Here is a 12,012-nt window from a genome sequence, read left to right as displayed (position 1 = left end):
CTGGAATGTGTAATGAATATGTAGAATATTGTCTAAATGGTCTTGGGGGAGGGAAGGAAGGAAAACGGGTGATGTGATTCTTCAAGGTGAGATCTGTTTACTGTATTCCCAGGATGTTTTGTTGAAGCTTAATCTGGGGAACTTTATTCTTTCAAAGCAGTTTTTCTGTGTAGTAGCTGTTCAGGGTTCAGGTGAGGGTGCCTGCACAGGGTACCAGAGCAACTGCTCTCACGCTGACCTGGCCTGAGGCACAGACCCTCGGATATGGGCCAGAGGGATCCATCCATCCCAGGAGAAGGCAGACGCCGCTGTGCCATGCGACCCATTGGCCGGGCAGGCCGTGCCCAGCAGCTGCCTGTAAGCCGTCAGGCTGAGCTTAGGAGTGGGGGCTCAATTGCTGAACATGGGATTAAGTGCATCCCCAAACAGTTGCTTTAGGAGATCTCTACGCGACTGAACTGACTTCAGACATCAAGTAGCAATGAATCTGAAAGAGCTTTCTTAACCTTGTGGTATCAGGTTTGGAGGCAACCTTCATATCAACTGCACTTTCTAACTCTTGTAGCCAAATCCTACCCGCCTCAGGTGCTCCTCTCTTGCAGTGCTTGGCTAACCTTCAGCATTTGGAAATTATTGCCAATGTCTTGAATAGAGCTGAATTACAGCTCGCATTACGTCTGATGCCTTCAAGTCCTGATGTTTTATCTCTGGAGAGTATGAAACTTGTCAGTTGTGAACAGAAATTCCCTCCGACCCCTTTAAAGACCTGTAGGGTCTTTATTATTTTGGGGGTTGAATAAGTTGTTTCTCCAAGGCACCCTGCTTGCTAAGGATATCTACCCTATGCTGTTTTCTGCAATCAGAGCGTTGCACTTGTCATCATAGGGTGCTTGAATGATGTATTTATACAGGCAGGAGGGATGGTTTAACACCATCTTCAGATTCACTGTGCAGTCCTATTAATACGAACTCAGGGGAACGAGTAGCTGTTACTTGTCAGCAAATCCTGAGTGTATTAAGGGGGTGAAGATTGGAGGCTTATCTCAACTTTTTAAGAAATGACAGATAAACTCAAGAGCAGAGTAGTGAAAGATATCTGAAGTAGCCTGGAGATGGAGAAGAGGTTGTTCCCGAAGAAGCCAACAGTGAAAGTACAACTGATTTGGTATGCTATCCAGCCAAGAGGAATTACGTAGTAAAAGCCGGTAGGGAACTGCATAAGAAAAAATAAGCAATGCTGTGCTCATTAAGACATAAGAAACACAGCGAAGACCTATGCAGCACAGCTTCGATGTTGTACATAAGTGGTAATGTACACATGTCAAAATCAACTCTTCGTAGGTAAAGCAATAGTATTTTCCTCCAGCTGTGCAGCTAAATTCTCTTGAGTGATCCAGGCCGCTACAAGAGAGAGAAGCTCCCTTCATAAATAGAATTGTACGGGGCCATGGAGCTGTTCATTGAAGGAGCTCTGCCCTGCAAATGGTTTGCATTGCCATGTGTGCTGTGCCGCTCTTTGTAGATTTAAAAGACGATTTGTGGTGTGACTGCTGTCTAATGTTATCCTTCTTTCTAGTTCAGTGTCCAGCACCTTAAATAACTGAAGTTCCCAGATTAATCCTGCTTTAATTTTAACACAAATTATGGCACAAAACCACCAATCTGTTTGTGATTCAGAATCTAATTCATTTGAAAACACTGCTAAGTTGAAAGGCACCTATAGCTATTTGCTTGGTTTTTTTCAGGGAGCAGTGATTCACAGGTTGTTCTCTGGTTCTGTGCCATGATACGTATGGCTGATGGCAGATCCTTACCTACCCCTGTAGCCAAAGGGAAGTCCAGCCACAGAGCATCCCTTAACTTCATTTTCTAACCTGGCTTCCTCTCTCCAGCATACATTTATAGCCTATGTAAGTGAATGTGTTCTGCGACTCACTGAAGGGTAAATCATTCTATCTGCTCTCAGGAGACAAATGTCTATCTCTAGCAATCCAGTCTAAGTAGGAACTGAAGGTTTCTAAAGATGAAGAAGAGGGCAAGCCACTTCTGTAAAAATCTCTGCCTTCACGTGTTCCTGAAAAAGTAAAGTAGATGTGTACCTTTTGAATGTGTGTACTCTTTCATATTAATGTTATAGGTGATCTCCTTGTACCAGACACAGTTCTCTTAAAAATAGATTTATAGTCTAAGATTGTTACAAATTATCAGCTGAATTGCAGAGGAAAAAGGATGTTGGTGGTCATCCCACCCGGCAGTCACTTCATCCCCAGGAAGTATTTCTGCGTGGCATCCTGGCAAGAGGAGGTTTTTTGAGCTGAATGATAAAACTTCCAGATGTTTATAGGATGTTCTTACCTGGTATGGGGACATTACAGGAGAAAGCCTGGATGCCATTTTGAGTGTAGTTAGGAGGGGAAGGAGTGTAATATTCAAGACAATATGAAGAAGTTATTAATCTTTTGGTTGTTTACGTGATTAGCTTGGGTTGCAATAGGCTGAAGTGAGCCCTTGAAGGTGATAACAAGTACCATATAGTTGCTGAGGTAGTAAAAGGGCATATTGTGGGAAAGTGCACGAGGGAAGAGAAGTGATCTTTGTGAGAGCATTCCAAAAGAAACACAAAGGAAGCGTGCCATGCTTCAGCTGGTGAGTGGCAGGTGAAGCAGTGCACAGTGCTAGCAACAGAAAAGAAAGTCTGGAGTTAGTCAAACCAAAGAAAAAGGTTTGGCCATGTATTCAGCGACCAACGTTTGCTGAGATATTGCGCTTCAAATAATACAAGACCAATTGGCCTATAATGTGAAAGCCTTGAGTTTTCTAGTGCTACAAGTTGTTTCCCAAATATTCTTCCTCAATTTTTGTGTAAGGTGATTCTGTCTGAAGCTCTTGTAGTCAGCAGGGTATTTATCTTTATCTTTGAAGTCTCTCAATTTACCACCATTGTATATTTAAAAGAAAAAGGCTAGAAAGTTGAACTTCAGTGGAAGCGAAGCATTGTTGTTTTCTGACTGAAAGAATCAGCTAGGTTCATCTTGAACTGCAGCTAGTTTTTTATTTGTTCTTGAGAGCTGAAGTGATTTTCAAGTAGAAACTTTTAAGTTCAGAAGAAAAACAAGTTAATACCAAATGTTCTTTATCCCACAAGTGTTCCACACACTTTAAAAAGATATGCTGTCCCAGCTGTAAACAGCTTCTATACTCTTGCCCTATACACTAGTATAAACGGAGATGCTTAATAAACTTGACAGACTCTGATATCTGCCATACCTGTATTGATATGAGATCAATAGATATCTTTGGTTTGTATATGTGATAATTTGTACTTTAAAAGGCACTAAAATATCCACATTGTATTTTGGTTCTGCCGGGGTTGGCTGGGGAATTGACACTTGGCATGAACAGCTCCTGCGTGTACTTCGGGATTTGCTGGGAAAAGTGGAATGGAGTCAGCAGCTGAGGACAGGGGTCATGTCCGGATAGTGCTTCTGGTGCCCTTGAAGAGCCTTTGGTCCCAAATGTTTTTTACAGAAAAGTGGAAATAGTCTTTGGAAGATGAGCGGAGTAGTTCTAGAAGTGGCATCAGTCATGGTTGGGAGGGTGGGGAAGACATTCCAGACAGCTTGCTCTATCTACCAGTATCTGATTTAGTGCCTGGGTCTGCTTCCCTCTGGCAATGCTGTCAGTGGCGGCTCACCTTCTCTTTCAGAGCATGCATGGTACTGATCTGCTAATACTCTTTTTTAGGGACAATAATCAAAAGTTTCCACAGATGATGGAAACTACCAGGAGACCTGGAAACTACTTCATCCTGTCAGCTCTGGGTTTTCCTTTACCAGAAAACCACTGAGTAATGTTAAAGGTAAAATGCAGGGCATTTGGACAATAGGAAAGGTGGCCAGGAAGGGGGAGGCTTGGAGAAGAGCTTAACGGAATCAGATATGACATACCATAAGCTACAAAGAGGGTGCCAAAGTGGTACCTCAATTATTTATGATCTGTGAGATGAGAAAGTTAACCCAGTGTTGGAAGGAAGTAGAAATGATTTGAAGTTCGTTGGTGTGGAATAGCATTTGGAAGAACCATTGTTTGTGGTATTTTGAACTAGATACAGGCATTAAGAAGAATTAATTATTTGGCAGGAAGGTGGTCTAAATAGATTACTTCTGTCAGGATCTGATTAGGGCACATTTCATTGATTGGCTGATGACTGCATTGCAGGGATCTGCCTTTTCCAAGCAATGTGGCTCCAGGGAAGTTACTGAAGTCTTTCCGTTTATTTTGTTTGTTTGTTTACCTTGAAATATAGCAAAACTAGGCACCTGATTTTGCCTGGACAAGTGTTTTGGTCATTGTGTAATGCGCCAATTAGGCATTACATGCAGCTGGGTTCAAAACCTTGGCCCTTGTTGCATCATTTTCATTGTTCTTGTTCTTCCTGAATGTGTTGTTCCGTTTTCGGGCATACTTCTGACTTTATTTCTGCGTGCATCTGTACTGTACAGTGGTCACCATTTCCTTCCCATTTCAAATTACTTTTCAGCAAGTCCATGGTGAAATCACTATTAGAGCTCTCCTGTCAGTAGCTTCAGTTTTGTGCTAAAACATGATATTATGGCATTAGACTGCTGGGCCTGAAATACTTTTGTATTTTGTGACCTTCTACTGCTACCTTAGCTTGCTTAACCTAAAGGTGAAGCTTGCTGTTCACCTTTAAAACAAGCTTTTCATAAATAATACTTGCCTTTAGGCAAAATTCTGCAGAAATGAAACAAATACAATTGTGTATTTTGTGTGTATACATATTTTATATAAAGTAGCGTTCATGTATTTTCTTGTTATTTTCTCGTCTTCTGTTTTTAAAATCAGTTTTCAGTTTCAAGAAGTTCTTGAAAAATTTGAATTAAAACCAAAACCCCCGAAAAACACCCTGAGGTTTGGAAACAGCTGAAAGAAACACCCCCTCCATCAGCATACTGCAAATACCTTAGCATGTCACTTTTTTTCTAGCAGCATTACAATTTTCTAGAATGTAGTGGAACTGAAAGCTGTTTAGTTGTTTAAAATAGATGATCTCCCGTTTTCCACCCACACACTTGCTCAATTTTTTGCAGGGGGTAAGAATCCAGGAGTAGGTAGGAAGTAAGTGCTGTCACCCTCGGTGGCTTCAGACAGGTGATTGATGTGCATAGAACTGACCGTTCTAGCTCTGTCCTAGCAAAAAAAATTAGGGCCATGCTTAACCTTAATCTTGCCAGAGGTCCTGCTAAACTGAAACAGAATTATTAACATATTTAATACTCTTCTGGCTCATTCTCTGAGTCTTCAGCAATATGGTCAAATTTCATATATTCAATGTATTCCTGCAGAACAGGAGTGACCATTAATGCTAACTAATGGTGAACTGTAAAACTATAGAGAAATTTCCTTTTTTTTTTTTGTGGCTGGGAGGGAGAACAAATATGTTGGTATAAACTGGTGAAGCTGATATAGTTGCATTGGCATAAGTTCAGAATTTGGCACGGGGCGGAGATGCGAGTAAAGCTGTATTGTACTTCTGTGGTTTTGATTCACAGAGGTTTGTGCGAACTTAGGTAGCTGGTGCACACATGGGACATCATCACAGAGCCCACCCAGAAAGTCAGAGCTCGGATTTGGAGTGCCATACAGCTATACATTTAGAAGCATGTTGTTATAGTGAGGCAAGCAAAGCATCCTTTCATTAAAACAGGTAACTACAGTTTATTTTCAAAGTTTATTTTCATATATTACAATCTGCAATGTAGTAAATATAAATGCTTTTTACACGTTTGATATTTTCATTGTTCTTGAATGTTTATACTGCTTGCAAAGGGCTGGAAGGGTCCTCCTATAAGTTCCTGAGTTCAGACTACCACTGCTATTGGCATCACATAATTTTCTTTTATAAGCTATCTTTCTTTGTTACTGTGCATTTAGAAGGCTGTTCTAGACCCTCACTTAGCCAACACCAGGGTACTTTAAAAAAAACTTAAAATATTTTCAGCCTAAATGTATGCATAACTAGTTTTTCCTTGATTGTTAGTGTGTCAGGGTTTTCCTTAGCCTAAACAGTCTCTTCCTCCTACTGTTTTCTTCCCTGTTCACAGATTGTTTTGCTAGGGTAAACAAATCAAACTTTCTTAGGTTCCTGTTATAACATTAGTCGCTCCATTCCACTGAACAGCGCAAAAAGGGCTTTCCCTACAGCTGTTGTGGTTGACTGTGGCCATTTTTTTAAATATGGATAGAGAAGTGTATGCTATTGGAAGTACCTCTAAGAAATTAGGAAATTAATTGAGAAATAAAACTAATTAAGGAATACTGATAATTTGCCTTTTCATATTTGCATCACACTGGCAGTTCAAATTCCTTAAACAGATGCAATGAGGTCCGGCTTTTCCTCCTCTGTTATTAGCAGAAGCATGACCTTACGTTTTGTCTTATTGAATTTCAGCCCATTTCTATTCAGGCAGTCCATAAGTTTGAGCAATTCTTTCTGTATAATATTCTTATCCTTCTCAGTCTTGACGGTATCGTCCAACTTTGTCATCAAGAAATTTCATCAGCGTGTTGCCTTGTGCCAAAATAATTAATGAAAATATTAAACAAAACTGTCCCAAAAGAGATCACAGAAAAGCTTCCCTTAAGTTTGTGCTTCCCTCTACAAATCATCTTGCTCTCAGGTTTTCTAACATCTTATCAAATACATACATGCTGAAACAAAAAAATGGCTAGCTATTTCACAGAGCGATTTAACAATCCTTATTTACGTCCATTGTCCCACTGGAGTCGTTTGAGTAAAGCTTGCAGAATCCATTTTATAATCTCCATTCCTAGGTGAAAGAAATCTTCTTTCTTTTCAAATGCAGCTCACTGTTAGGCCAAACAAATAGGTAATATTTAGAATGAACTTTTTTTTAGAAATGAAATACCTTTAAATGAGTTGTAATGGCAACTCACTTTCTCATATATACCTTTTGTTTATATATTTTTGTATGAAAGTTAATAACTGGTTTTGTATTGGAATTTATGATAATCTTTTGGCAAACACCACGATGTGTCAGCCTACTGTGTGCTTAATAATTAAACTGCAGGGTTCTGTTCCTTAATAAGAAAAGAGCAAGAAATATGATTAATAGCTAAGCATAAGTCAAGATAACCAGCGTGAACAGCATTATCCCCAACAGAAAACTGAAGTGATTCTATAACAGGAGGTGGAACTAGGTAAACATCGCTTCATCATGTGACAATTGCTGCCCTCATTGGCAGTTTCTCAAAAGAGCATCACAGAGGGTCACAATTCAACATCTAAAGTTAGAAGTGGTATAAGGCTGCTAGTAACGAGGGCCAGCGGGCAGCTGCTAAGGTATATTTCTAAATCGTGCAACACGGCTGCCTTGATACATGAGAATCAATTACTGAAAACCTTTCACGATGGTCAAAATGTGACATTAAATAATTGAGTATCACATCAAATCTTGTCTGCAATTAGTTATCTGGAAAAGTAATTATGCAACAAAATCAAGTAGCTGAAATTAGTGATGTGAAACACCCTGGTTATTCAAAGCCCGTAGGAGAGGATTTATTTTTTTTTTTACTTGTAACATGAAGTTTTAAGCATCTTGCTAATTCTTATTGAATTAAAAAAAAAAAAATCTTGCTCACTTGTAATTCTTGCCATTAGTCATATCTGCAGTAGAAGATACATTGCACGTGATACAGGTGTTAATGACTAAGTTTGGTTTTTTTTAAAGTAAAAATTATTAGCTGTGGAAGAGATTGTCTTGCAAGTAGTACTTTAAAAAGCGAATCTGTTTTCTTTAGGGGGAAAACAGCCTAAATTTCCCTCTTTTGTCTCTTACACTGAGAGTGTAAGTTTAATTGGAGAACAGATATGAAATACTCTAAAGGTCAAATTCATTCTTGTTAAAAAAGCTATGATAAATGTAACAACATAGATGTTACAAAAGGTTAGAAAAGCCATTAAAATATAATTTACACTAATAGAAGTAGTTAGCTTGCATTAGTTAGCTCAAATATTTAAAATAAGCAAGAAAAACCAGGACAGAATATGTATCCGATGTAACAGACTCTAACTTTAAACTCTGACATGAACGTTTAACAGCTTATAAATACAGGGAAATGTTTATTTGTGCAATCATGATAAATCTGATTAATTTCTAAATGGCTTCTAGTAGTAACTGTTGTCATGTGTATGCCAGAACTGATAGCAAAATTAATTCTAATCGGTAGATCTGTACACAATTTGATCTGTATGTGTCTAGTACGTAAAAATCTGAACTGATGAAGAGTAGTTGGTTAGTCATGTTACTTAAGCTGGTCCCAAAATAGCACCTTCCTTTTTCGGTAGAGTTAGGTTTGCAGCTGTTGTCTCTATCTGTTGTCTCTGAAGAAAATTTTAACATTGAGTTGCTGACGTCAATTTTTTTCTTTTTTTTACAGCTGATGTGGGCTTTGCCCCTGACAGAAGTTATTTGGTTCTAGCTCTGAGTTTGGAAGAAGTTGGTATATAGATTTTCCCCTAACTTTCAATTGATGTGTTTAGCTTTAGTGGGAGTAATACTATCACTTAAACCATGTTGTCGTCTCAAGGAGTTTTGCTACATCCATATGGAGTGCCAATGATTCTGCCGGCAGCACCATACTTCGCTGGACTTGTTCAGGTAATGCAAGGCCGCTTCCAACAAGCAACTTAACTCTAGTGCACTTAGAGTAATAATTGGAATTTTTATGGTTGAGAAAGCAAACACTTTTAATACAGGCAAAAGCTCTCATGTAGTCAGTGAGAAGACAGTAGGAAATCAAAAAGATGGATCACCCTAATCTGTGTATTGACATCTCTCATGGCTGAATAAATGGTGTAGTTGAGCTATATTTGCTTGTATTGATTTGTCTGCTGTTTAACATTCATGCCTTTGCTTCACGAGGTTGACCACAGGGCAGAGGATTTGCTATCCATTCTAGGTTTCTGAGGGAGTCAGCATTCCCACGGCAGGTCATAAGACAAAGTAACATACCATGATGTGTTTAGGTTAAGTGCTTTAGCACAGCAAATATGAATAGTGTTAAATATGCATTAATTCATATGTTATGCATCACCCTGAATGAAAAAGGGTTTGTGTTTTTGTGTGTATAGAAATGTATCACCTTCACAGAATAATTATGCACGTCATATTAACTCTTTTGAACCCTGCAAGTGTAAGATCTTGCTTTGGGGTAAGAGTTCTGTATTTCAGAAGTGATCTGGCAATTACTAGATCTAGTTGGTGTTGGTGTTGTCTGTTTTGGATTGTATTTTTTATTTTTTTTATCCGAAAGTGGTATTACAGAATTTTCTGCTGGTAGGCTTAGGATTTTGAATAGATTAAGTAGACGCTAATTGAGCAAAAAGTATTTTTGTAGTTTACAGTACAAGAAGACAGTAAGAAAGGATTCAAGTAACATTCCCAGAATTGGAACAATTAAAAAGCCTGTGCCCTGTAAATGGCAGTAGTTAGATACTGTGCATTAACAGGGTCGAGAGGCACACGTGTGTGACAGCGCTTCTGTGCCACGCTAGTGATCAATCGAATTAGCTGTGGAGGAGAGGTACATTTTCTTTATGCTCCTTTACAGTTAGCTGATGTAGAGGGTCAATCACAGCTTGAAACAGATGTTTTTTCCCCATATCGGTCCTTCCAGTAATTGAAGACTGTGAGTTCTGTTCCTCACTTTAGGCTTAATATCAGACACATATGTTTGACATAGAAATATAGCATTGCATGGTGGCCATTATCAGGTACAGAAAAGCTGTGTCTTCCGAGACATGCAAGCTGATGCTATTTTTTTATGCAGTGAGACACAGCAGCACACTTGAACATGTCAAGCAGGCCTTCATATCCATTAGAATTTGGGGGTGAAGGTCGGACGCTAGAGCTCAGTCAGACCTTGTGCCATCCTGTCCAATAAATAATTACAAGCAAATCGTGCCTTTCACTCTATGCTGATTGATGTTGAAATTGCTTTTGAAAGTTCTCATAAGTTCCTGTTATAGATTAAGTGCCGGTGTAGGAAAAATAACTGCACCCAACTGAAATGGGTGAATGTAATCAGGTTTAATGGACTCGAGAGCTTGTTGGGAATTAAATAACTATTGATTTGTTGGAAAGTTGCTGTCATTACAAAATGCCACTCTGGACGCATTATCCAAGCAGACAGATTAGAAGAAAGGGCCCTTCGAAAATTCGGGATGCCTTATTTCAATCTTTTTTTCTTTTCTTTCTTTCCTTAGAAAGATAAATCCAGGCCTGTGCTGCTCCATTAGCATAGGTCTAAAATAGGCAAGCAATAAGAATTGTTCTACCACAAAATAGGTAGGTTTACAAGTCCAGTTGAAAAGTGTTCTTCATGTGGATACTACCCTAGGCACCCCTCTTCTCTCCCTCTCCCTCATGTCACACCTGAAAAATGCATTTTGGAAACAAAATGAATGTTTAAGTTCTTGTCAGTGGGTGAACTGGAACATTAAATGGTTGAACCGCTTTCTCATCCCAAGCTTTTAGATCTGCATTTGCAGTATCTGCAGTCAGGTTGTGATACTAGAATGCTTATTGTTTGTCTCTTAAGGTAAACCTAAGTGTCCAAAATAAATAATGCAAAGGACACTTGATAGGCATATTTACATCATCCTCTTCTAAGCAGTAATTACATAATGTTCAGAACTTTAATGGAGATTTTCTTCAAAAATACGCCTTGATAAACTGATTATGCAAATATTTTTACTGAGTTGCAGGTTAAGAGCCACAGCCCTCAAAGTATTTTTGAATAAAAGGCTGTTTTAACATTTTAGAGGTTTATAAGATTGCAGTGTATTTATTTGCATGGATTTCTACAGAAGCTAGATGTATTTCTGATTAGGGATTCCCCATGATTTCCAATTGGATTTACATCAAGATTGCATATGAAAAGTGTGTACAGAGTGTTGCGTAGAGGTTTAGGGGACTATTGTTGTGGGGTTTTTTTATGCTTTATGTTGCGTGATTGAGCAAAGGAGAGCTCAGATCTCTGTGGAGGACTGTTAGTCTTTAGGGCTTCTGCACCTTCAAGTGCTGTATATTATTTTACTTTTTGCTGTGTATGTGCAGCCATTTCCAGCCTCTCTTCTTAAATTCATCAGTACACTCTATCCAACATCCTCTGCTTCCTTTTGTCACACCCTCTTGTCACAGAGAACTGGAGTGTGTGAGATTTAGGATGAAGGAAAAAGGGCAGATACTGTGGATGCATCTGTGGAAACACTTTAGGTAGAGCCATGTCTATTTTCCCAAGTGCATGTATTATTCTATTAAGATTTATATTCATCTTAATGACATCCTATGTTTGAGTGAGATGATGAAGAATGGAATGCATATGTTCTTGGAGAGAGAGAAGGTAGTTGTTCAATTACAGATATGTCAGAATTTATCAAATTATGTGAAATATACTTGCAAACTTGGTTTTATTTTCCAACAAAAAAAATACTTTTAAAAAAAAACTGATTGGAATGATGGTATTATTATTGCCTATGATTTCTGAACACTTTTTTAATGAGAAAAATAAAATATCCTTTCCTTTCCCTTCTTCCTCCTGGGTGAAACTGTAGGAGGAAAAAAAAATCACATGAAAGTACAAATGATGCATAAATAGCATTATGGCTGATGTGGGTGGAGAGAAGTTTTCTGACTTGGCACAAAAGATGTACTGGTGGCTTCGCAGGGTTGTCACCAGTGTGCTGCCATGAGGACCAGGGCAGGTGCCGCAGTCTGCCAGCTGTGGGCAGCAGGGCCACTGGGTGTCAAAACTTTGTCCTTTTGCTCCGGACAGGTGAGATGTAAAAAGAACCCAACAACGGTATATAGGATTAAATGGCAATCCAGTAAGGGACATAGTCTTCTGCCCTTGGTTCGTGTCCCGGTTTCGTCATTCGATTCCCGTGGGGGAATTGTGGCGTGGGCA

At 39.0% G+C, this 12,012-nt stretch overlaps 1 protein-coding gene across 26 annotated transcripts in view; it reads left to right on the top strand.

Moving 5' to 3' along the window:
• The window catches only part of RBFOX1 (RNA binding fox-1 homolog 1), a 918,501-nt gene that overhangs the window by 648,414 nt on the left and 258,075 nt on the right, over window positions 1-12,012 (top strand). For 8 of the 26 annotated variants that reach the window (XM_056338153.1, XM_056338141.1, XM_056338149.1 and 5 more), the window contains 2 exons: window positions 5,574-5,728; window positions 8,482-8,702. The exons of the other annotated variants lie outside the window; for them this stretch is intronic. In XM_056338153.1, coding sequence (XP_056194128.1) covers window positions 8,616-8,702 — 87 coding nt within the window. In that variant the 5' untranslated portion in view covers window positions 5,574-5,728; window positions 8,482-8,615. The remainder of the gene's footprint in view (window positions 1-5,573; window positions 5,729-8,481; window positions 8,703-12,012) is intronic. 26 annotated transcript variants of the gene reach the window in all.

Source organism: Falco biarmicus, chromosome 4 (genome assembly GCF_023638135.1).
Source record: "Falco biarmicus isolate bFalBia1 chromosome 4, bFalBia1.pri, whole genome shotgun sequence".
NCBI classification, from domain to species: domain Eukaryota; kingdom Metazoa; phylum Chordata; class Aves; order Falconiformes; family Falconidae; genus Falco; species Falco biarmicus.
This window is presented reverse-complemented; position numbering and strand designations above follow the sequence as displayed.